This window comes from Theropithecus gelada, chromosome X, assembly GCF_003255815.1.
Source record: "Theropithecus gelada isolate Dixy chromosome X, Tgel_1.0, whole genome shotgun sequence".
NCBI lineage: Eukaryota > Metazoa > Chordata > Mammalia > Primates > Cercopithecidae > Theropithecus > Theropithecus gelada.
Genome location: NC_037689.1, coordinates 52,652,826 through 52,678,923, shown reverse-complemented (window position 1 = coordinate 52,678,923; position 26,098 = coordinate 52,652,826). Strand labels below are relative to the sequence as shown.

The 26,098-nt window shown below is 38.2% G+C and overlaps 1 protein-coding gene across 4 annotated transcripts in view; it reads right to left on the bottom strand.

Annotated features, from left to right (window-relative positions):
• Window positions 1–26,098, bottom strand: part of GK (glycerol kinase) — a 79,418-nt gene that overhangs the window by 30,959 nt on the left and 22,361 nt on the right. For 2 of the 4 annotated variants that reach the window (XM_025372136.1, XM_025372134.1), the window contains exons 4-11: window positions 23,547–23,624; window positions 9,512–9,588; window positions 6,462–6,599; window positions 4,662–4,771; window positions 4,130–4,196; window positions 3,073–3,090; window positions 716–751; window positions 254–321 (exon numbers count right to left, since the gene is read on the bottom strand). In XM_025372136.1, coding sequence (XP_025227921.1) covers window positions 254–321; window positions 716–751; window positions 3,073–3,090; window positions 4,130–4,196; window positions 4,662–4,771; window positions 6,462–6,599; window positions 9,512–9,588; window positions 23,547–23,624 — 592 coding nt within the window. The remainder of the gene's footprint in view (window positions 1–253; window positions 322–715; window positions 752–3,072; window positions 3,091–4,129; window positions 4,197–4,661; window positions 4,772–6,461; window positions 6,600–9,511; window positions 9,589–23,546; window positions 23,625–26,098) is intronic. The other 2 variants (XM_025372135.1, XM_025372137.1) reach the window with 1 other exon arrangement.

The window sequence follows — 26,098 nt, the reverse complement described above, 5'->3', positions numbered from 1 at the left end:
ATGTGCCACCACGCCCGGCTAATTTTGTACTTTTAGTAGAGACGGGGTTTCTCCATGTTGGTCAGGCTGGTCTTGAACTCCCGACATCAGGTGATCCACCTGCCTTGGCTACCCAAAGTGCTGGGATTACAGGCGTGAGCCACTGTGCCCGGCCTACAAATTAAGGTCTTTATAAGATCCATATTCCTTATTCAAAGCACCAAGTAGAAAAAACAAAACAGTACTGGTTTTTAAGTCTGTTTCTTAAACTCACGTATTTTTGGCTTGTCCAATCTGGAAGCACATTTGTCCCACCAATGCAGCAGACTGGTCCCCTAAACACTGAAAGTACAAATGACAATAAAGAACACTGACTAATACAATAGTATTAATTTCCTTTTTAGAAGAGCCATAGGATTTATTTTTCATTTTTTATTTATCAAAGAATGAACTGTCTACATTACTTTGAATTTTCTCCATTTGGCCATTTTCCCCATTTGGTAATACCATTTGTTAATACATAAGAGAATAGGTATGGGAAGGGAGAGTTAAAATTAATTTATTCAAAAGATTCTCAATGGCCTACAGTATGTCACATAAGAACAAGAATTAGCCAATTTTGTGACTTTCACTTGTTTTCCCTAGTTTAAAAAGGGGCAGACTGATGAACTAAGAGGAGGAAAGCCTTGACATGGAAAAGGGTGGGGATGGGAAGATACTTGGTGATGAAACTTACCCCAGATATTGGCACACCTTCCAAGGCCCCAGCTTTCTAATAAAATTTAAAAAAAGGATTATGAATAGTCACAAAATTTTGGCTCTACTAACATAACTGCAACAAGAGTGAACACAAGTAGCAATGTGCCAGAGGATGTGGGCAGACAAGACAAAGAAAGCATTTCAACTAAATGAATGATACAGAGACAGATACTACAAGTATTCCTAGAATGACAGGAAGAGATGTGGCACTGGAGAATGAACATAAAACATTAGACGGGGAGCCAGTAAATGAGGGCTCTACTCTTGGTTAGTTAGTTAGTATTAATCCACTAGCAGGCTGCTGAAACCTCTCAATACATCACATTATTTCTCTACAAAATGGAGATTGGGCTATGTGGTTGCTCAAGTTCATTAGTGCTTTGCTATTATTGCCATTATTAAGAAATGAAATGACTAATATATTCTTGCAATAGCCATCAAACCAGTATGAAACATATTTATTTTGCAAGGCCATATTTTAGCAACTTTTCTTTTTTTTTTTTTTTTTTTTTTTTTTGAGGCGGAGTCTCGCTCTGTCGCCCAGGCTGGAGTGCAGTGGCGCGATCTCGGCTCACTGCAAGCTCCGCCTCCCGGGTTCCCGCCATTCTCCTGCCTCAGCCTCCCGAGTAGCTGGGACTACAGGCGCCGCCACCACGCCCGGCTAATTTTTTGTATTTTTAGTAGAGACGGGGTTTCACTGTGTTAGCCAGGATGGTCTCGATCTCCTGACCTCATGATCCGCCCGTCTCGGCCTCCCAAAGTGCTGGGATTACAGGCTTGAGCCACCGCGCCCGGCCTGCAACTTTTCTTTCTACTCAAGCTGCTCTAAACACAAGAGTGTTCAGGTATTGGATATTATTTGTTCATAGCAAACATCTTTCTTCAAATTTAGATAAGCAACAGTTAATTTATGTCACAAATACTGGTTTTTATTTTGATCATGATGGCCAGCATTCTAGGAAGAAAAATGAGATTTAAGTGGCTGACTGTAGACTTTACAACCTTAATTTTAAAAAAAGACATACTAACTTAAGGCAATATTTAATGATATTAAGGAATTAGGAGAACTAAGAAATAGAATCCCTGGCCGGGCACTGTGTCTCATGCCTGTAATCCCAACACTTTGGGAGGCCGAGGTGGGAGGATCACCTCAGGTCAGGAGTTCAAGACCAGCCTGGCCAACATGGTAAAACCCCATCTCCACAAAAATACCAAAATTAGCCATGCATAATGGCAGGTGCCTGTAATCCCAGCTACTCAAGAGGCTGAGGTGGGAGAATCACTTGAACCCAGGAGGCAGAGGTTGCAGTGAGCCAAGATTGTGCCATTGCACTCCAGTCTGGGTGATAGAGTGAGCCTCCGTCTCAAAAAAAAAAAAATAATATATATATATAATCCCTGAAGTAGGAGTGATGTACTAGGATGAGCACCAAACTAAAGCTTTGGACCTGACTCCTTGGTCTGCCACGTATAAGCAAATCTCCCAGGCTCTGAGAGCTTTAGATATCCCATCTATTAAAGTGAGGGCAAGAATAGAATCCACCTCACATAGCTACGATAAGGAAGAAATAATAGGATATACGTAGAAACCCTTTACAAAACAGAAAACGTCCTCTAGATGGCTGGTATTATTTTATTTCTTTCATGTTTTCCAGTTAATTCAAAACCTGCTATTTTTATTTACTGTATATATTCTTTGAAAATCTGAACCTGGATATTAAGTAAAGGGTAAATTTCATAAAAGGCTTAAAGTGAATCTATAGGAAACCTAGAGGCTATATATCCTGATATATTTAAATATTATAAGAAGTCTTTGCTTATACTTTCAAAATTAACAAACTATCAACAGGATCTACTATGTGTGTTCAGGCATGTAAAGTGCTCTTTTTTCTTCATAGGGAGGGACCTCTGATGCTCCTCCTGGAGCATCCTTGATGAAGCATGCAGAAAAAGTAACAGTGCATTTCCAACTAACTGGTCTGGAAAGGTGGTCAATATGCCATTTAAAATAGACGTTTCAAACTATATCTATCTAATTGCCCTATTATGGTAAAGCCCAAAGTACATCACAGTTGTACTTTATGAGAATATCAGAATCTCTCATTCCAGGAAACTACCTTAGTCTTTTATTTTAGAACATTACTCTTTAAAAACAAACAGGATTAAGGTTTTTTAAAATTAAAATGTGACTAGAGCTTATAATAATTTGGAAGGTCACGGAAGTTCTAGATATATATGTTTAGTAAATGGACTTCTGCTTGTGTAAAAATAAATGGAAGTGCACTGTATCTTTTCCAAATGAATGGGTACATAATTGGTGGGCAACCTACTCACCAGGCTATGAGAGATTTTCTACAGTCAGCAAGGGGGAAAAAGAAGGATATAAGCATAATATTTTAAATGCAAGAGAAAACTAGGCCAGTTCAACGGTTTTCTTCTAACCATCCTCTGAAACTATTTCTCAAGCATTGTTTCTTTTTCCTTGACCCAAGTCAGTTTGCAGACAGCTATGAAATGATCAAAGCACTTTTACTGTAGATAAGCAATGACTATGGCTCCCTTAAGAAATTCTATGTTGCCTTAAAAAGCTTTATTGTAAATGAAACAGTTAAAAATTCTTGCTCAAGCTTTATCCAGAGCACTTACTGCTCATCTATATTAACTTTGTAAGTGAAGTTTTTCTTATCTTTCACGAAATGTCTAAGCAATACTTTTTGTAATTTATCGGACTTACTCTTGAGTATTATCATAAATTCCAGATTTTTGTGCTCAAACACCAGTGCAAATCCTCCTAGAGGTTTTCATTCCTGATGTTTAACCACAGACTCTTAATGCACACTTTTTGCTGAAGCTATGTCTTTACTGGATTTCAATTAAAACAAAAGTAAAAATGTCCATTATAGAAACTAGTTTAATTAGCAATCCCAAATCAGAAACAGACTCTTTGCTTTCAGTTTCTTTGCTAAATTTTGCTCAGGCAGATAAAGAATCTAATATATAACATAGTTTGGCCATAAAAAAAGATACAACGGGAAAAAGAACACTACTAAATATGCAGAGTCTCTCCGCTAAATTAAAAGCAGACACCACAAGTACTAAACAGTTATTTGGATTCAAAGAATAAATTGGCTCATGCCAACATCTAAAGTTAGAGTATCCCATTAATTCTTTTAAAATAATAATACTCAAAGAAAAACCAATTAAAGCTTATAAATGCAAATCCATTGATAAGAAGGGCTTTAAAGTTTTTAAGTTACAAAATATAACACAGTTGACCTTTAAATTTCGAATAGTAAAGGTGTTTTCTAATAAAAAAACCTTTAATTATTAGGTTTTTACTTTTTTGTTGTTGTTGTTGTTTTGTTTTTTTTGGTTTTTTTTTGTTTTTTACCATTAGGCCATAGATCTCAGAAGAACTCCGGACATTTGGAAGAATTTCCATTGGAATTCCAAAAAATCTGAAAAACAATAAGATTGGGTATTTAACACTGCTTTAAATAGACATATAGAAACATATATATGTATTTAAATGCAAAAAGTGTAAATAACAATTAGAAATGGATGTTTTTGAGCATGGAGTTAGATAGTAATAAATACATAAGCCAACAGAACATAGTTGTATTCTTAGATATTTAACATTCTAACTTTATGCAAGTCAATCAGTAAAAATTAGAAAGCACACAGAAACCAAAGTACTTTTATAAAGGAACCTAATCTTCCATGAAGAATAATTAATTTGGCCTGTTTATTATATATGCAATAATAGTCTCTCTTTAAAAAACACACAACATAGATTTGCATATTGTAGTTGAAATATCAACAGTTAAATTTTGGTGCTCCACTGACATCTGAAAATAGTAAGATTTCGGTTATAAATAGGTAGTGTATTGGGAAAACTATATGTAGAACAAAGCAGAACTCACTCGCAGAGCTGTTTATCCCATTCCAAAGAATGAATGTTGAAAAGCATAGTCCTACTTGCATTTGTTACATCTGTACAGTGGACACCTCCATTGACTCCTCCTGTCAAACTCTAGACAGAATAAAAAAGACAGGATTTATTTGTACTTATTTGCAATTTAATTTACATATTGTTAAGGGTCATAATCAGCAGAGCATATAAAGCAAAACAATGGAACATTACATTTATCTAGTTTTCTAGTTTACAGCAGTGTCCAATAGAAATAAAATGTGAGCCACATATGTAATTTTAGATTTTCTAGTAGCTATGTTGAAAGTATACAAGAAACAGGTAGAATTAATCTTAATACTGTGTATTTTATTTAACCCAATATATCCAAAATATCATTTCAACATATAATCAGTAAAAATATTGAGACATTTTACCTTCTTTTTTCTGTACTAAGTCTCTGAAATCTGGTGTATATTCCATGCTTACAGCAAACCTCAATTTGATCATGTTTCAAGTGCTCAATAGCCAAATGTGGCTAGTGGCCAGTTTATCAGCACAATTCCAGTTACTTGATGGATAAATAAAAAATCAGTTTTGTTTTCATCCTATTATGTTTAGAAAACTCAGAGTCTTATTAAATTTGGCAAGATGAAATAAATTGAAATATTTGCCTCATAAGGATTATTAGAGAATTCTGTGTTGTTGTTATCTCTGTTTTGTTGTTGTTGTTTCTGCTGTTGTTGTTTAAACAATTCGCATTATGCTGTCTACACTCACCTAAGCATATATCTTAAAAGGAGAGTTTTAAACTTTCTTTCTCAGGTATACCCACATGCCTGAACTGGAGGCACTGCTGCCTTCCTTTACATGGAAGCAATAAGAGGTAGGAAAGGAACAAAGGTCGATAAACAGCATCCAGTGGGTTATAGCCAAAATGTGCTCCCTTGAGTCTCCTGCAGCTCACGGTTTCCACATCTTGCCTTACTCTGGTCGATGCAATTGTCAAAGGTACTCATTCGACTGTGACTGACACACGTGAAAATGGCTGGCCATGAACACAAAGCACATTCTGCCCTGGCCAAGCACATGGAGAGGTGAAGAATGTGCCTTTTTCTGATACGGGTTCTGAAAGACCTGCTCTGTGGATCTCGCAAGTGAGAGTGGGGATAATATTTCCTTGACGTTCCTTGAATGTTGAAAAACATCATTACATACTGAAATATTTACAAATAAAATGAAATGTCTGGCATTTGTTTTAAAATTATCTGTGGGGAGAAAGAATATGTGAGTATAGTAGAAACAAGATTGGCCATAGGTTGATGATTGCTGCGTGTTCAGCTTAGGCAAAGAGATTCTAAATAGAAATGTCCACTATGATTTAGTTTCACATTGTGGCTTGATTATACAAGAGACAGTTGTGTAATGTTGAAAGCAAAACATAAAAGTACTCTAAGTATTTTATCCTGCTAAAGAGTTATTTTGTCTAAGACATGGCTAGTGGGAAAGGAGTATATAACAAACAATAGAGAAAGGGTACCTAAATTACTCATCCTAAAGATAATAGATATGAGATACAGTTTTGGTAATTATCCTTCGTTTTCACTGAAATAAAACAAGAAAAAATAAAGAGGAAGTAGGCAAAAATCCTTCTCGAATGGAAGCTGAAATGTTCTCCTGCTGCTTCTTGAGTGGTTTTTCTTCATAATGCTGCTAATTAAAAAGTCTGACCTGCTAGTAGAAAACAATAGGCAAGGCAGTCTAGAAAAATTTCTGAAAAAATTCTCCATATATCCATTATATTTAAACATACCCAAATAAGCCATGAATCAATAGTCCCAAAAAGAGCTCGTTTTTCTTCAACGGCCTTTTGAACTTTTCTCACATTGTCAAGGAGCCAACGAAGTTTCACTGCACTGAAGTAAGTGCTAAGTGGAAGGCCTGTCTTGGACTAAAACAGTTGTGAAGTTCAGTTAGCAAATGAAATGTGTAACAGTTTAAAACAAAACCACCAAACCAAAGAACTCAACAAATCACAAAATATTCAAAGACCCTGAAGGCAATCCCATAGTATTATGAATAAAAATACTTTTCCTGTCTCATGGCACAGGAAAGCATGTTCATGAACAAAGATTAGGGTGACATGTTTACAGTTCAAAGGGCATCCACATAGCAAGGTAAAGAAAAAATTAAATGACACAACATCCTATAATTAGATAGTGACAATGCAGATGTTGATTTTTGCAATAAATTAGTATTGTATGTATAACCTAGTTCAAAACTATGCTGTTTATTTTATATTCCATAAAAATGGTATTTAAACTATTAAAAATCAGAGAGTATACCAAATCATAAACTAATGATCATAACCAGAAAACTTTTAAAACAATAAGACTTAATAACATATTTTACATATATACACACACATGTTCAAATAACATAACATGAAATTAGTAGACACTAAAGCAGAACTCAAAGACATGCCAAATCAAAGCAACACAGGGCCAGGTGTGGTGATTCATGCCTGTAATCCCAACACTTTGGGAGGCTGAGGCGGGTGGATCACTTGAGGTCAGGAGTTCAAAACCAACCTGGCCAACATGGTGAAACCCCGTCTCTACTAAAAATATAAAAATTTAGCTGGGCATGGTAGTGCACACCTGTAATCTCAGCTACTTGGGAAGGTGAGACAAGAGAATCGACTGAACCTGGGAGGCAGAGATTGCAGTGAGCCAAGATCACGCCACTGCACTCGAGCCTGGATGACAGAGCGAGATTCTGTCTCAAAAAAAATAAATAAAAAATAAATAAAACAACACAGAATTACTCTATATAAAACAGCAATTGCCTAAATTTAGCAAATATATTAAACAGAGGGAACATGAACTGAAGAAAGGTTAATGGGTAAAAATGAAACACACATGTGCTTACCAATCTTCCTTGAGAACGGGTCAAACCCAGCTCATTTGTGGTTAGTATATTAAACACTAAATGCATATATAAAGGCTGATTAAAGTTAACTAGTTAAGAAAATACATACACAAAAATAATGCAACTATGTTCCCCTCCCCATCCCTATTCTCATTTGTCACCTAACTACAGAGAGTGATAACTTTTTCCCTCCTATCTCATACAAGTATGGTTTTGTAAGAAGACTCAAACCAAAATATTTAATACTCTAATGCAACCTGTAAATTAAAAATCTTAACTCAAGGTTTTCTAGCTTTCTTTAAAAAAAATAATAATAATCAATGTACAAAAATAATGAAAAGAGACCAGGCACAGTGGCTCACATCTGTAATCCCAGCACTTTGGGAGGCTGAGGCGGGTAGATCACCTGAGCTCAGGAGTTCGAGGCCAGCCTGGCCAAGACGGTGAAACCCCGTCTCCGCTAAAAAATAGAAAAAAAATTAGCTGGGCTTGGTGGTGCATGCCTGTAATCTCAGCTACGGTGGAGGCTAAGGCAGGAGAATCATTTGAACCCGGGAGGTGGAGGTTGCAGTGAGCAGAGATTGTGCCACTACACTCCAGCCTGGATGACAGAGTGAGACTCTATCTCAAAAAAAAAAAAAAAAAAGGAAGGAGATAATTTATGGAAATATTATTTAATTTGAAGGACCAAGGGTCATCCCAAAAGACGACCTGGGAAGATCTCACAGAGTCAATGGCAAGGTAATACATAATATCTTATTTTCATGATGGGGGTAGAAAGTGTAAAAGTTGCCTAAAATGACATTGGAGAGAAAAACATGCATCCCTTGAAGCAGAGTGCAGCTGGAGGTGAGGATGAGGGTTGGGCAGGGTGATGAAGGGAACGGAATAGAAAATGATTTATTCAGGACAAGTCTGAAGTTATTGTGGGGGGACGGAATGGTCAGATTACTGCAATTAATAGGATTTCAACAGTAGTTTTAGAAGAAAATGACACAAGCATCCAACTGACAAATAAAAAGGGGATAAACAACAACAACAAAAACACAAAAAACAAAAACAGAAAAAGGGAACTTCCTTTTAGATGCTAGAAGAACTTGGCCTTGACCTTGCTAAAAGAAATTCCTTGCCTATTTTAAAAATTCACTCTCCCTTCCTTTATGTGAAGAGGGATCTATATAAGGACTGAAAAGTAGGCAGTTTTATTAGCCTTCTTCATATGAAGAAAGTGGAAGAGGGGTTCAATAAAGAGCTAGAGCGTTTTCTACTTTCTCTCTTTCCCTGAATCCAGATGCTTAAAAACTCAAAAACAGCCAGAACATTCTTTGATGGGCAGTAGAAAATAACAGGGATAGATTTGGAAAGCATAGTTCAATTATAGAAAGCACACCGCCCCCAGCACTTTGGGAGGCCGAGGCGGGCAGATCAGGAGGTCAGGAGATTGAGACCATCCTGGCTAACACAGTGAAACCACATCTCTACTAAAAATACAAAAAATTAGCTGGGCGTGGTAGCATGTGCCTGTAGTCCCAGCTACTCAGGAGGCTGAGGCAGGAGAATTGCTTGAACCCAGGAGGTGGAGGTTGCGGTGAGCCGAGATTGTGCCATTACACTCCAGCCTGGGCAACAAGAGTGAAACTCCGTCTCAAAAAAAAAAAGAAAGCACCCCTAGGGAAGTTATGACTTAAGCCACTGGGACACATTATAATCTCCTCCAGCCTGTCAATTTTGTGGTATTATTGTTCCAATCCACCACAGAGCAAGAAAGACAGGAAGGTAAAGACTTGAGTTGGCCTCAATTATCCGGGAAAAAGATTCTATAAATTGTATCAAATAACTATTGTACCATAAGATGCTTCTTTCTAGTGAAATCTGCAACCTTTTTTTTAAAAAAGAAATATTCTTGTAGCATACTTTTGAAGAAATTCTTACCTTGACAAAGTTATTATTTCCTGGAATTCTTTTACTAAGACTCTCAACGGTAGACTGGGTTCTTAGATCAAGCCACACTATAGACCAAAATAAAATAATATACATGAAAAACTTCATTTAAAAAATAAGAACTTACTGAAATCACCATCAAGGATAAAAGATTGATTAGTTTCTATAAGAAATTAAAATGCTATAGCTTTCAAGAGATAGAAATTAGAAAATTAGAAATGAATAGGCATATTGTTAGATAAAAATAAATTTATGAGAGGATTTAAAGCTTTTATACAAAATTACAGACCAAGTTAGGAGAATAATACAAACCTTAGAGTGCTTATTTTATATTATTTTTATAGAACAAAACCACAAAAAATATTTGGAATATAGATTTTCTAAGCACACATGAGGCCAGAGAATATCTAAAAGCTAGGCAGGCTAGTTGGTAGCACAAAATGCAAAACCCAGGATCATCATACCATATATAAAGTGTGCATCATAACAAACTAGGGAGCAATTTGTGACAAAGACAAAGTAGAGAACTTGATTCTATTATTGAGGAAACAAAAGATTCCGTCTGTTATATATAAAATGCTTATTTACATTGAAATCTTTCCAAGTATGCTAGACCCGGAATCGTTAGAATACTTTTAAAGGCACCATTCTTTCTCTCTGCTGGACTATAGAAAAAAAAATCTCCATTTTAATGGATCAACATTATCTTTACTAAGTAGCTATTATCTACTTTCTAACCCCCTGGTGGAAAGGATTTCTATTTTGCTTCATGATAGTAGGCTTGAGGAAGAGGAAACATTAAATAGTACATAAAGTAATTGTGAAAGGCAGCCAATAGAATCATCTGAATTTTATTTGCCAGATTTAAGTTTTGTACTTAAACTTTGATAACTTTTAATCTATTTGTGGTCATTTGATATTTTTAGGACACTGACTGCTCAGATACCTCCTGAAAAGACTCAGTCTCATAGTCTATTTAAAGGACTCCAGGGAAGACTATGCAAGCTTGCCCACTACCACATATTTGAATGGTAGCAATCACTGTGTAGTTTGGTTAACTCTTCTCTATTACTCCATTCTCTTCATTAAAAAGCAGTTATTTCCTGTAGTAAATGTTAATCAATTCTTTCTAAGTACTTATGCTGTCATTTCCCTGGAGGGCCCTGCACTTCATTTTGACAGTGGCTACTTCCCACAAGATTGAAACTGGGGACTTCAGGACAAGATACTGGTTTCTGTAGGTGGGAAAAGCAGCAAGAAAAGACTCATCACAACCAAGAAAACAGGAGGGAAAAGAGAAAGACCATGAAAATAGATGGCCTATAATAGATAACGTCTGCATTTGCTGTCCAGTATCTACTCCTCCTGCATCTGTTGGGGAGAGGTATTTCGAATTCTTTTTAGGAAATCGGTCCGCCCTCATCCTCAGCCATGTAGTGTGCCTGAGATTTGATCTTACTCCCAGCTCCAGGAATGGGTCTGGATCCCAGTGACTGGATCAGGAGATAACATGTGGTCAAAAAGATTTGTGCTCAGTCTGCAAGAGTCCCTCTTCTCAGTTGACCTTGGCAGTGTGTGGCTTGGGCCTGCTGCCCTCATGAAGGGAGAGTTGAATATGCCACATCAGGAGCCATCCCAGAAAAGGCAGGCTTGAGGGGGATGCAGGTGATACTGTCTGAGTCTGGAATCAAACAGCACCTGAACTTAGCTACCCTTGGACTGCTGCTTCCATGAGCAAAAGAACTGCCCCCTGCTTTAAATTTCATTTAGTTGAAATAGAATTTTATATTATTTACACTGTGATTGATATAAGCCATTAGTGACATCATCATGGAGGTGGCAAGATCTCCCATGTCCAGGGAACAAGGGCAGTCTACTTTTACACTGTGACAAAAGTGGACCTTCCTTACAGGTAAGCAATCCTAGCAGGTGTTATTGGCTTACAGAAATAACTAGAAAAAGCAGAAGAATTAGAAAAGTTTTAAATCTATGATAGGTAGAATTAACAAGCACATCTCAATACTCAGTGTTTCAAACTACAGTGAGCTATGAGTTTAAAAATGAATTTAGTGAGTTTTGATTGCCTACTTTAAAAATTGAAATAGGATGAATTAGAATGGAAAATATCAGAGTTCACTGCACTGGGTAAGATAAATATTGATTTGTGAAACTTTTGTTTTAGTTATGTGGATTTGCCGAATCATTATGTAAAATGCAATTCTTACCAAGGGGCATGAACAAATACATTTGAAAGCCACTACTCTAGGCTTTTTTGGTTAATGACTTAAAATATTCTAGACCAGTGTTTTTTCATATTTTAATGGATATAACATTCACAAGGGAGCTTAAAGATGGGCTCCATCCCCATAAATTCTAGGATAGAAGTTCTGGGAATGAGGCCCAGAAATCTGAATTTTAAATAGGTGCCCCATTTTGAGAAACACTGCTAGACTTCACAGCAGTGGTTATTTCCTCTAAAGCATACCATGACTACCTGGAAAACCTTAAAATCCAGGCCCTACCTTGCATGATTCTGATTGCAGGTCTAGGCAAGGCCTGAGCTCTGAGCCTCTGTACTTTTGTTAAAAGTATCTCAAGTAATTCAGTATAAAACTAAAATATGAGAACCTCTTTTCTTTCTCTTTCTCTCGCGCTCTTTTGTTTTTTTTTTTTTTTTTTTTTTTTTTTTTTTTTTGAGACAGAGTCTCGTGCTGTGGCCCAGTCTGGAGTGCAGTGACGCAATCTCGGCTCACTGCAGCCTCTGCTTCCCGGGAGAAACTCTTTTCATCTTTTGAAGAGCATGTTCTTTAAAATACTAGGTGTGTTCCAATTATTTGTTAAATAAAAAAAAAATCTAAAAGAACCCCCCGATTGAGTCCCAGTGGCCCTGTGATTCTATTGTTTATTAGCAAGGACCACTTAGGCACTTTATTCCTCACTTGAAAGTCTGCAGCTATGACTGACAATAGCGATAAACACAGAGTTAAATCCTCACCACAAAGAATCAAAACACTGGATGTGAAATCAGGGAGACCAAAATTCAATGTTTGGCTTTGCCAACAATAAGCTATGTGACTTAGGCAATTCATTTTACCCTTCTTGGTCTGGATTCTGTAAATATAAAATAAGGAGGCTGGACTAGATGGTCTCTAAAGTCTTTCTCCTTCCATTGTTCCATGATCATAGAAAGCTGTCGTAAGAATTACTTTGTTTTTATAGCCAGACGTTAAGGCAGTTAGAATACATGGAATGCATTAGTAAAACTGCCAAAGAGAAAACTATCAGTGTTTGGTACACTACCAAGCAATTCACAAATGCTCAAAATTAATTGAATTAAGAACAAAAAAATTAGAAAACTCATTAAAGAAGCTAAGACGGCAGAATTAGATTTGCAGAAGAGACCAAAGCCAAAGAGAAGACTCCCAAGCTGGAGGACTAAGCCCCTTGTGTAGGTAATCTCTGAGAACAATCAAAAGGAATGATAGATCCAGATCTGGCAGCAGAAGTCAATTTCCCCCAACATATAGGACTTGGGAGGCTGGGAAGTGAGCAATAGCCAGAGCACCAATACCTGAGGAAGTACCAGCAGCTGGAACTGAAGAGCCAGAGGGAACAACGGCAACTGGAACTGAAGGGCCAGGAGAAACTGGAGCAGCTGGAGCATTAGAAGAAATAAGGGCAATTCATGCTACAGATGGCCAGGTTCAAGGTCTCTTGTTGACCATGTAGGAAATGATAGATCACTTGGGCAAGTTCGTCAGAATGAACATTTTTCTACACACTGGAGTGTAGAAAAAGAAAAGGAACAGGCGAGGAGCAGAAAGGGAACAAAGGAAGTCCAGTATGAATCTCTGATTCAATAATATTTTCATTTGGATGAAGACAGGTAAATACCTGCTTCTTGTTTAGGATGACTCTTCTCTACCTGGCAACATATATGCATCCTAATTAGAAAAGTGGCTCAGGTGGTAATCGACTATTCATTCAACCACTAAATTGAAATGATGGATGGTGTACTGAGGAAGCACAATCCTAGGGGATGTTAGAAAGGAATGGCAAGGAGCATGCTACAGTCTGTGTTGTGACCATCTGCACTAAGACATGAAAGGGCTGTTTTGGGAAGGCAGGTCCCCAAGAAAGCACTTTCCTGGTAAGATAGCTGGGAGTAAAAGGCACCTCCACAGAAGGGAGCAACGTGTCTAGAGGGAACAGGGGATTGCTAACTTCCAAAGTAATTAGGAAAAAAATAGAAGGAAAATAGATGCTAGGGAGTCAGAACACTAGACAGCCCACTTCTAGAAGGTATATCCCTCCCCTTATCTACACCAAGTAAAGCGGAATTAAATGGTCAAGCCCACCAAATAAGTAAGTTAATAAAAACAACTTGGACGATCTGAACTTATTTGTATTAAATAGTCACATCCAATCTGTCTGGTAGATTTAGTTTGTTCTGGAAAAAACAAAAAGTTTGAAGAGTGAAGATAAATGTAGTTGCCTCAATCCCCATGGACTAGAGTTAGTGACATAGTAACAAACAGTACAGAGGAATAAATTATTTTTAAAATATTTAGAATAATAAAACCTCATAAATTTCCAGTGTTTCATTAGTCATAACAATAGAAGGAAAAACAAAACACAGTAAAAAAAAAAAAAAAAAAAACCACTAAAATCATCTAACTGATTTCCAGTTGACTAGAAACAAAGACAAATAATAAATCTTCTCTGAAATGGTCTGTCATGAGCTGCTAGGGTGATAGGAAGTGAGGTGAAGGTGAGGCTCCAGGTTACGGAACACATCCTAAGTACAGACTGCTGACAGTTACACAAAGTGTTACAGGGTTGTTTCTCCCACAAGAGACATGATAGTAAAACAGATTTAGTTATGGCATTTTACTATTTGTCAAAAGCTAAGCTATTAATTAAGCTGGGTAAGTGGTCATTTGCAAGGTGGAAGAGACTATATTGATGGCTGCCCCTCACCTTCATTCTCAGAAACAGGTGGGGCCAAAAGTAAACCAGAGAGTTGGGGAGGAAAAATTGATTTACATATATGCCAAAAGGCAGGGGCTAAAGCCAATTTCAGCTCTTGGGTATAAAATGCCAAAATATCAATGACTGACTTGAGTGTGGGTGATCCCAGGTAGGCTCTGCATTTCCCCCAGGAACACCTGTCATGTATAAACCAATCATTTCATCTGGCATTACTGGATGAAAAAAGCTATCAGCTGGCCGGGCGCGGTGGCTCAAGCCTGTAATCCCAGCACTTTGGGAGGCCGAGATGGGCGGATCACGAGGTCAGGAGATCGAGACCATCCTGGCTAACCCGGTGAAACCCCGTCTCTACTAAGAAATACAAAAAATAGCCGGGCGAGGTGGCAGCGCCTGTAGTCCCAGCTACTCGGGAGGCTGAGGCCGGAGAATGGCGTGAACCCGGGAGGCGGAGCTTGCAGTGAGCTGAGATCCGGCCACTGCACTCCAGCCTGGGCGACAGCGCGAGACTCCGTCTCAAAAAAAAAAAAAAAAAAGAAAAAAGCTATCAGCCAATTCAGAACAGTGGCCCTAGCTAACAATTACTGAAGCCTTAGAGTCTGTCAGGCCCTGGCTTAAGTATCCTACATGGATTAACGCACTGATCTACACCTCAAGCCTATAAGGTATACACTTTTCGTCTCCCCAGTTTAACTCTCAAGGGAACAGGCACAGAATGGTAGGAAGTGGAAAAGCTAGGATCTGAACCCAGAGCCTGAATCTAGAATTAAACCTCTAGGTAGGTATAGCCATGATGACGTCACAGTCTTAACGGGATAAAAATGATTATTAAAGATTGGAGAACTCAAAGTTGAAAACTAAATCAGTTTCTTTTTATTTGGACAGATTTGAATAATTCAATCACTCCAAAATACAGCAGTATTTCTTTATCCAGGATTGAGGGAGATGTAAGGTTTTCAAAGAATCCTGTAATATGGAATATTTTTTAAAGGCAAATAAGTGGATCTTAATAAAGCTGAAAATTCTAGATTTTACAAAAGTGAAAAACCTCCCACAAAGAACCAATTTAAAAAAAAAAAAAACATACTTTATTGTCTAAAGTGTGCTTAGGAGTTTTAGGTGGTTTGTCATCTATGGTTTTCTTTTCTGCTGATTCTCTGAAACATAAGCCAGTTCCAGAAAAGATAAAAGGACTGAGCTCAAGGTTCAGATCTCAACTCATGATCACATAGGTTTAATAATTGGCCCACTGTTAACCAGTATGTGAAAATAAATGTAAAAACGATAACCAATCTTTAAAATTGCAACACTCTGCATAAAGAGTTATGTGTGCCATTGGGAACTTTAAATCCAACATCTTAGCAAAAAAATGTTTGCACTACCATTTAAATATAGAAAAATGTTTCAGGGACAATGAAATATTTTTTTGTGGGTGGTTTTCTTTAATATACTAAGTGTTAAGCCAGGGACTCTTGCCTTGCTGGATTAGTCCCTACTATGAATGGTTTCCTTTTTTCTTTTCTTTTTTTTTTTTTTTTTTGAAATAGAGTTTCACTCTTGTTGCCCAGGCTGGAGTGTAATGGTGCAATCTCAGCTCACTGCAACCTCTGCATCCTGGGTTCAAGCAATTCTCCTACCTCAGTCTTCTGAGTAGCTGGGATTAGAGGCATGCACCACCACACCCAGCTAATTTTGTATTTTTAGTAGAGACGGGGTTTCTCCATGTTGGTCAGGCTGATCTCAAACTCCCGACCTCAGGTGATCCACCCACCTTGGCCTCCCAAAGTGTTGGGATTATAGGCGTGAGCCACCACGCCCGGCCTATTAATGGTATTTTTATATTAAATCAAGAATTGTGCTTTACAGAAAGCTACCAGAGTGAGGGTCATATTGCTCTATACTTATCATGCATACCAATCAACTGCAGTGGTGAGTGAGCAAACTTGGCCAATTAGGGGGAAATACAGCTAGGCCTTTAAAGTTCGGACAGAACATTTCCCTGATAGCATCAATAAAATGTATCTGTAAACATACTAAACATCACTGATTCAAGCCTTCTCCCACTTCACATTTTAACTACTTGGGTAGTTTCGTGCTTTCTGATCAATTGAATCTGTGGCTTAATTACTTTTTCAATAATAGTTAGAAGACAACCAGTTATATAGACCATTAATAAAAGCTGCGTTTGGAAGGAAAAGGCTTAGAAAAATGGGTGGGTAGAGGAAACCCTGTGGAAGGGAATATTGAAGATAATGCTAAAAGGGAGAGAGAGAAGTACCAGGAGGACTCAGATAACTGAAAAGAGGCAAGAGAAGCCCAGGGCCTGCTTCAGATCCAGGGCCACAAAACTCTTGCTGATCCACCAATGAGGTCATTATTGTAAATGCCTGCATCATGGCACAGTGGCTGGGAAGCAGTGATGCAAAGTGACATTTCCCCATTTTAGATATCACATTAATGTTTACCTTGTTAATCACAGAATTAAAAAATATATAGAACTTGTAAATTAGGCCATCTGTTCCTCAATGGACCCATTTAAATTTTTTTCTGTTTATAATCGTATCTGATAGAAAAGATGTCAATAAACGAACATACCTTTATTGCAAGCAAAATCAAATAGCCCTTCTCGGTCTTAACCTTCATCAAGCCTATGCCATGGCCAACAATGATATCCTGAAGTTCTCCTATCTTGGGTTTTCTGTTACTGTAGTGGGGGTGAGTGAATTACTGCTTATCAAGTATCCCTGGGCCATAAAGAAAGGAGGCCATGTAGAAGTTTTTAAAAAGGGAAACATAAGGTGCTCCTCTCATATGCTTGTTTGTAATAAATATTGCTCATCTGGCCGGGCATAGTGGCTCATACCTGTAATCCCAGCACTTTGGGAGGCCGAAATGGGAGGATCACTTGAGGCCAGGAGTTCAAGACCAGCCTACTCAACACAGTGAGACCCTATCTCTATTTAAAATATATATATATTTACATACAGCTATATATATGCATATATCATCTGTTGTATAATTTAGTAAGACAGAGAAATAAAGAGGAGAAGGACAGGCCTAGAGTTACAGAGATTTACAAGAGAAATAGACAAAGAAAGAAGAAAGCATACAAAGAGAATGCTATGGACTGAATGTACATGTCTCTTCCAAATTCACATGTTAAAATCTTAACTCCTAATATGATGGTATTAGAGACGGGACCTTTGAGAGGTAAATTAGGTCATGAGGGTGGAGCCCTCATTAATGAGATCAGTACCCTCATTAAAAGAGGAGAGAGCTTGCTTTCTTTTTATCACTCTCTGCCATATGAGGATGAGAAGACAGTCATCTGCAAACCAGGAAGTAGGTCCTCACTAGACACCAGATGGGTGAGCACCTTGATCTTGAACTTCTAGCTTCCAGAAATGTGAGAAATAAATTTCTACTCTATAAGCCACCCAGCCTATGATATTTTTGTTAAAGCAGCATGAACTGAGACAGAGAAAAAAGTATAAAACCCACAGACTGTGATACAAACAAAGCAAAAGAAGTTCAAAGACAAATATATGTGAAAATCTCATTGTTTCCATTCATCCTACCTTGTGTTGCTTTAGAATAAAACTGCTGAAGATTTAATATTATGTTGATATTTTCAACTGAAGACCTACATGGAGATATGACACTTCAGTGTTTTCCTGGATGAAATATAACTGGAGGCAGAATCTATCCTTGTTATTTCTTAGTGGCTCTCCTCCTTTCCTATTTCCCTTTCTCCTTCTAGCTTCCAAACTCCCATCCTTAGTTTCTGTAGCACAAAGGCAAGTACAAGGTCTTCCTGGTTTGTCACTATATGCCAAGGGTTATCACAAAACCTGGAACACAGAAAGGCACCTATTCTTTCATTGAATTAATTTTACATTAATTACTATAGTGAGTTCATCTATAATAAATTGAGATTATCACATCTATGTTATCAATTTCCAAGTCTACATTTGGAACCATCTAATTTCTCATTGCCCAAAATTAGCTTCTATTACAAGTCCAATACTCACCTTGTCCAAAACAAGGCCATTTTTTCTCTCAGTTTGGTACCCCCTAAATATTATTTAATTTCCTTCTGTTCTCTCAGGCTGAAAATCTCACAGGCCTGCTTTATTTTCTCCCTCCTCTTTATGCCCTATCCAATGTATAAACAATACAATTTTTGTTGTTTATAAATTATCCAATCTAGGGTATTTTGTTATAGTAGCCTGAATGGACTAAGACAATGGGTTAGCTGCCTAGTGTATCAAGTCTACACTACTCTGCATAGCTTTTGGTGACCTCTATATCCTCACCAACTCCTAGTATATTTCACTTTCATTTCTTAATAATTTTTTCACTGGATATAGAACTGTATGTGGAAGTTACTTTCTTTGAGTACTTTAAAGGTTTCATTCCATTGCATTCTGACTTCCTTTGTTTCCATTGATAACTTAGCTGAAAGTCTTAGGGTCACTCTTTTTGAAGTTTACATATCTTTTTTCCTCAGGCTACTTCAAAACTTTATATCTTCATATCCCAGCGTAAGTATGGTCTTCTGTATATTCATCTTGCCTAGGGATTATAGTGCTTATTGAATCTACAGCTTGGCATCTTTCATCAGTTTTGAAAAACTTTCTCCCATTATCTGTCAAATGTTATTTCTGCCTTGTTTTTTCTCTTTCCTTTCCTTCTGGAAGTCCAATTACAAATATATTAAACTTCTTCACCTTTTCCTGTATTTCTCTTACATTCTTTTGTGCATTTTCTAAACTTTTGTTTCTCTGTGCTTCAGTCTAAATATTTTACTCTCTCTTGCAGTTCTGATTCATCTTCCAGCTCACAAATTCATCTGCAGCTATGTCTCCTCTGATGGTAAAACCCCATCAATTGAGTTCTTAATACAGTTCTAGAATGTCCATTTAAAATGCACTTTCAATTCTTTGCCAAGATCATCAATCTCAATCTTGTCAATTAATTCCTTGAACATATTAATTATGGCTATTTTAAAGTCTAAAAACTCTAGTATCTGAATTTCTTGAGTTTGTTTCTAATGTCACTTGTTTCTGTTGCTTTTCAGTCACGTTTTGTTTTGTATGCATGCTTTTTTTTAAATAGAAAACTAGATAATGCATATGAAAAATTCTAGAGATTTTTTGAGGCTCTAATTGATGTTGTCTTCCTCCAGAAAGGATTTACTTTTATTTCTGAAAGGAAGTTAGGCCACTAGCATTAGCAATCTCAGATCATCTTAATCCAATTAGCGTTAAAGATCATTTGAATCTGTGCTTCAATTCTTGTGAGGGTTGCTTTATTTTCAGTCTACCTCACTTTCAGGATTTGACTTTTCACAGTTCCAGTTCAAAGTCTGGGATTTTACCAATACTCATCCTGACCCTTGGCAGCCCTTGACTCCACCTTTTGCCTCCTTATCTTTATGGACCTGTCAGATACTCCTTTCAGAACCTACTGGTATCTCTAGGAGATAAGCAACACCAAGTGCTAGGCTTACATCTCTGGGCTTTCCTCCTCTCCTCACTGTCTTGGTAGCCTTCCAGTTCTTCAGAATTTTATTTCATTTTCATCCAGGTTTTCTGGCTGTTCTCAGCATACTGATGCGCTTGAAACAACCCATTCCACCATCATGGGATGGCTAAACTCTCCTTTATCATCTGTTTTGCCTCAAGCTGCCCGTGCTTTAAGTCTACACTACACTGCATGGCTTTCAGCCCCCTCTATATCCTCACCAACCCCCATCTATCCAAATTAGAACATAAGCTTTGAGGTTGGAGGGTGTTCATGTTTAAACTGTGGTTTTACTCTACTTATACTACATGCCATTGGACAAGTTATTGAGCTTTTCCACAATTAATTTATAAAATAGGGGTAGTAAAATCTGTTTCACAGGGTCAGTGAGATTAAATAATATGGGTAAAATACTTAGCACAATCCCAAAGTAATAGCAGTTAGCACTTACTGAGTATTATTATCACTGCTAGTTCTACTAAAAATAAAAAAATGAGTCAACCTATGCGTGAAACTCATCCATTTCTTTACTCTGGCAAAATATGTGTACACATTTTCACCTTCATAGCTTGTTCACATTATTCCTCAATTTTCTCTTTTCCTTATTTTATTTATTTATTTTTTTTTTTTGAGATGGAGTCTCGCTCTATCTCCCGGGCTGGAGTGCAGTGGCCTGATCTCAGCTCACTGCAAGCTCCGCCTCCCGGGTTGAAGCCATTCTCCTGCCTCAGCCTCCCGAGTAGCTGGGACTACGGGCGCCCGCCACCTCGCCCGGCTGGTTTTTTGTATTTTTTTAGTAGATACGGGGTTTCACCGGGTTAGCCAGGATGGTCTCGATCTCCTGACTTCGTGATCCGCCTGTCTCGGCCTCCCAAAGTGCTGGGATTACAGGCTTGAGCCACCGCGCCCGGCCAATTTTCTCTTTTCCTAATGCAATCCAACATATGCTTCAAGGCCCAAGTGGAGTTCAACCTCCACTGTGAAAAGTATGCTAAAATTTCAAAATCCATACTGATATGTACTTGCTCTAATTCCTATTCAACTTATCAACACATGATTTATCAACTATTCCCTAATTTTGTTTTATAGATTGTTCCCTAATCTAGTTTTTCCTTTCCAAAACTAGATTATAAAGTGCTTACAAAAACAGCCAATATAATTTGTATCTTTTATAGTACCCAGGATAACATCAAACATGTAAGATGTTCTCAAAACATGCATGTAGCTCAGGATAGAAGAAAAGAGTTCCTCATATTCTATGAACATTTGAATTAATACTGCAAAGCACATAGAATGGGGGAGGGGTGCAGAGAGACACAGGCAGAAGAGAAGGAAATAAGTAAATAAGCACATCACAGAAAGATTTTCTAGTAAAACATTTACTTGAATCTTTACTGTAAGAGTAACTTCAGCTTACCTAGTTGCATTATTTGAAAAATAACAATTCAAAGTCCAAAGTTCCATTTTTACAGTTCAGTGTTTAGAATTTAACTGGAACTGGCCAGGCGTGCCAAGGTGGGCAGATCACCTGAGGTCAGGAGTTTGAGACCAGCCCGGCCAACATGGTGAAACCTTGTCTCTACTGAAAATACAAAAATTAGCCGGGCGTGATGGTGCACACCTATAATCCCAGCTACTTGGGAGGCCGAGGCATGAAAATCACTTGAACCTGGGAGGTAGAGTGAGCCGAGACTGTGCCACTGCACTCCAGCCTGGGTGAAAGAGAAGACTCTGTCTCAAAAAAAGAAAAAAGAAAAAAAAAAAAAAAAAAGCTCAGAATTTAACTGGAACTTTCTGGTTTGCCTGAGTAGGCTCTTCCTTTCATTAAGAAAACAAAAGAAAGTAAAACCTTAACTAGTTCAGGAAATTAGCTAACACTGATCTATCAAAGGATACTCTCCTAAATACTAGTCATTTGTCTTACTTATATTCAAAATGAACTACTCATGAGAATGAGAACAAAATAAACATTTAAAAGATGTACTTTTGTCTGGGCGTGGTAATCCCACACCAGTAATCCCAGCACTTTGGGAGGCTGAGACAGGTGGATCACCTGAGGTCAGGAGTTCAAGACCAGCCTGGCCACCATGGTGAAACCCCATCTCTACTAAAAAATACAAAAAAAAAAAAAAAAAAATAGTTGGGCGTGGTGGTGGGCGCCTGTGATCCCAGCTACTTGGGAGGCTGAGGCAGGAGAATTGCTTGAACCCAGGAGGCAGAAGTTGCAGTGAGCCAAGGTTGTGCCATTGCACCCCAGCCTGTGCGACAGCAAGACCCTTGTCTCAATAAAAAAAGAAAGAGAAAAAAACAGTACAGAAAAAGATGTACTAAAAGGATCTTTAGTTGTAATTCTTTCAAATTTTTTGAGAATTTATTTTATCATAAATGTAGAAAACATAGTAAATGCTTTCCTATAATACAATAACATTACTTTAACTTTTAATAAAGATTATTCTCCCAAAATTGTCCCCTCTGTGATAATTTCTGATTCCATTCCCCACCCCACAACCTAGTATTTTATTGATAAAAAATTGTGCTTTGCTATCTGACACAATGACGTCTTTTAGTGATTGCAATTTAGAACAAAATTTTCCTTTTAGGAAGTGGTCGTGTCATTCAGTGTTCAACAACTCTCATATGCTAATAATGATGCTAAAATATACTTAGGATCATTTACACCTAATAAGTTGTGATACCTAAAAGTGGTATATTTGAGATTTTGGGCTTTTTAATCCCTGCTCAAATAGCCACATGTGTAGCAGAAGCAGCTAAAATTTGAATATTCTATTTTTATAACCTTACAAGAAGAATTCAGATTCCTAGATGGAAAGACACACACACAAGTACTTTGTAGAAAAATGACTGTGAATATACGTTATTTCAATTTTTTGAGGGTAAGGAGGTAAGATCTCTTTTAGATGTCAAAACAATTTGGCAAACATTTGCCCATTTGTAAGACAATCAGCAAGAGGAGAGAGCATAGGAGAGTTAATTCACATATAATATGTGAATATGTATGATCCAAAAATGGTAAATATACAGCAGTCAATTTCTTAGCAGACTCTTCTGCCCATCCCATCAAGGTTATAGGGACCATGACTGCATGCTTTTTTTTTTTTTTTTTGCTTTTTTTTTTTTGCTTTTTTTTTTGAGATAGAGTCTCACTCTGTTGCCCAGGCTGGAGTGCAATGGCAAGGTCTTGGTTCACTGCAACCTCTGCCTCCCAGGTTCAAGCAATTCTCCTGCCTCAGCCTCCCAAGTAGCTGGGACTACAGGCGTGTGTCACCACACCCGGCTAATTTTTGTATTTTTAGTAGAGAAGGGGTTTCCAGGTTGGTCTTGAACTCCTGACCTCATGATTCACCCACCTCAGTCTCCCAAAGTGCTGGGATTACAGGCGTGAGCCACCACGCCTGGCAACTAAATGCTTTTTTAGCAAGATATTTTAACATGACCACATCTGCAATGTGAAGAAAGGCCCTACATTTGACATCCATGCATGACAGCTTACCCACAGCATTGTAGAGAGGCTCTCCAGTTATCTTGTCCCAGACTACAGTGGTTTCCCTCTGGTTGCTGACACCAATAGCTTTAAAGAGAAAGTTAAACAGAAGGAAGTCGAAATTTTAACAAGTAGGAAACTACTTCAGGAGAATAGCTCTCATCTTACTAGAGACGCAACTAAACATAACAAATCAAAAAAAATATTTGAAATATTTGTAGTGATTCGTTTATTTTCTTTGAGTGGCTCCAGAAAAAGTCAATACTCAATGCCAAGTATTTCTTTTCATTTCTACATACTCCTTCCAGCTTTACTACTAGCACACAATGACATGGACCCAGATCAATACCCAAATAAAAGGCACACTGGTTGCTTTAAGGAATGCAATAACTTTGCAAATTTATAATACCCAATTTATTATTCTGAGCAGACCAATAATCAACTCATTCAATTGTTTACCAAATGCTACAAGAAATTTTCCTCCTTATGTGTGTGCATTTGTGTGTGTGTGTGTGCGTGTGTGTGTGCGTGCATGTACATGTCTACATTTTAAGAAAATAGCTATGGACAAAATCCTTTATGCTGAGCATCATTATGATTTGTTAGAAATTCAGTTTTATTCCTGTATTTAATATGTCACAATACATAAGAATTTGAATCAGGCATAAATATAATATATAATGGCATTTACATTACACTGACCTACATAAAACAAGTACAAGTACTGTATTTAATGTAAAAAACACTAACCCACACTATCACACTATCTTACTCAATTCAGCTTGCTTGAGCTAAATTGGAGGTTTTCAGACTTGATTGTACTTTAGAATCAACTGAGGAGCTTTTTTTTTTTTTTTTTTTTTTTTAAAGACGGAATCTAGTTCTGTGGCCCAGGCTGGAGGCTGGAGGGCAGTGGCGCGATTTCGGCTCACTACAAGTCCCACCTCCCAGGTTCACGCCATTCTCCTGCCTCAGCCTCCCGAGTAGCTGGGACTACAGGCATCTACCACCACACCTGGCTAATTTTTTGTATTTTTAGTAGAGACAGGGTTTCATTGTGTTAGCCAGGATGAACTGAGGAGCTCTTAAAAAATACCAATGCCCAAGCCCTGGTCAAAATATTCCAATTTAACTGACCTGGGATGGGATGTGAGCATTGCTATGGGTTCTAATGTGCATCCTGGCTAGAACACACTGGGCTAAAGGATCCAGCTCTTCCAGAATTTAAGATCAGGACAGACCTTAAAGGCTGTATAACAAAAAATACTTTCTAAGCTCAAATCTTCTCTAGAATCACCTGGCATATGACCATCCAGACAGCACTTCTAGTGACAAGATATTCACTACATCTCTCAAGGCAGAGCAATCTCTATTGGACAACTTTGGTGCTTTTCTTCTTTTTGTAAATCCACCAGACTGGAAAACGTAGCAAGACCTCATCTCTACAAAGAAATAAACTAATTAGCCAGATGTGGTAGTGCACAACTGTAGTCCTAGCCACTCGGGGCTGAGGCAGGAGGATTGCTTGAGCCCAGGAGTTCAAAATCACTCTGGGCAAAATAGCAAAACCCAGTCTCTATAAAAAAATTTTAAAAATTAGCCAGATGGCCTGGCGCGGTGGCTTGCACCTGTAATTCCAGCACTTTGGGAGGCCGAGGCAGGTGGATCACCTGAGATCAGGAGCTCAAGAGCAGCCTGGCCACCATGGCGAAACCCTGTCTCTACTAAAAATACAAAAAATCAGCCAGGTGTGGTGGCATGTGCCTGTAATCCCAGCTACTCAGGAGGCTGAGGCAGGAGAAGCACTTGAACCCAGGAGGCGGAGGTTGCAGTGAGCCAAGATTGCGCCACTGCCCTCCAGCCTGGGCCATGGAGGGAGACTGCATCTCAAAAAAAAAAAAAAAAAAAAAATTACCTAGGTGTGGTGGTGTGTTCCTTTAGTCCCAGCTACTCAGGAGGATTCCTTAAGCCCAGGAGTTCAAGACCAGCCTGGGCAACATAGTGGGACCTTGTTTCTACAAAAAAATTTTTTAAAATTAGGGCGGTATGGTGATGCACGCCTGTAGTCCCAGCTACTCAGGAGGATTGCTTGAGCCCAGGAGTTTGGGGTTGCAGTGAGCTATGATGGTGCCACTGCACTCCAGCCTGGGCAACATAGTTAGATCCTGTCTCAAAAAAATAAAAATAAAAATAAAAATAAAAATCATTTTCTGTGGCCGGCCACGTCTGTAATCCCAGCACTTTGGGAGGCCGAGGTGGGCTGATCCCAAGGTCAGGAGATCGAGACCATCCTGGCTAACACGGTGAAACGCCGTCTCTACTAAAAATACAAAAAATTTAACTGGGCGTGGTGGTAGGCGCCTGTAGTCCCAGCTACTTGGGAGGCTGAGGCAGAAGAATGGCGTGAACCTGGGAGGCGGAGCTTGCAGTGAGCCAAGATTGGGCCACTGCACTCCAGCCTGGGTGACAGAGCGAGACTCCATCTCAAAAAAAAAAAAAAAAATCATTTTCTGTGTAGCTTCTACCTCCCGATCTTAGTCATATTCTTTGGAAATATATAG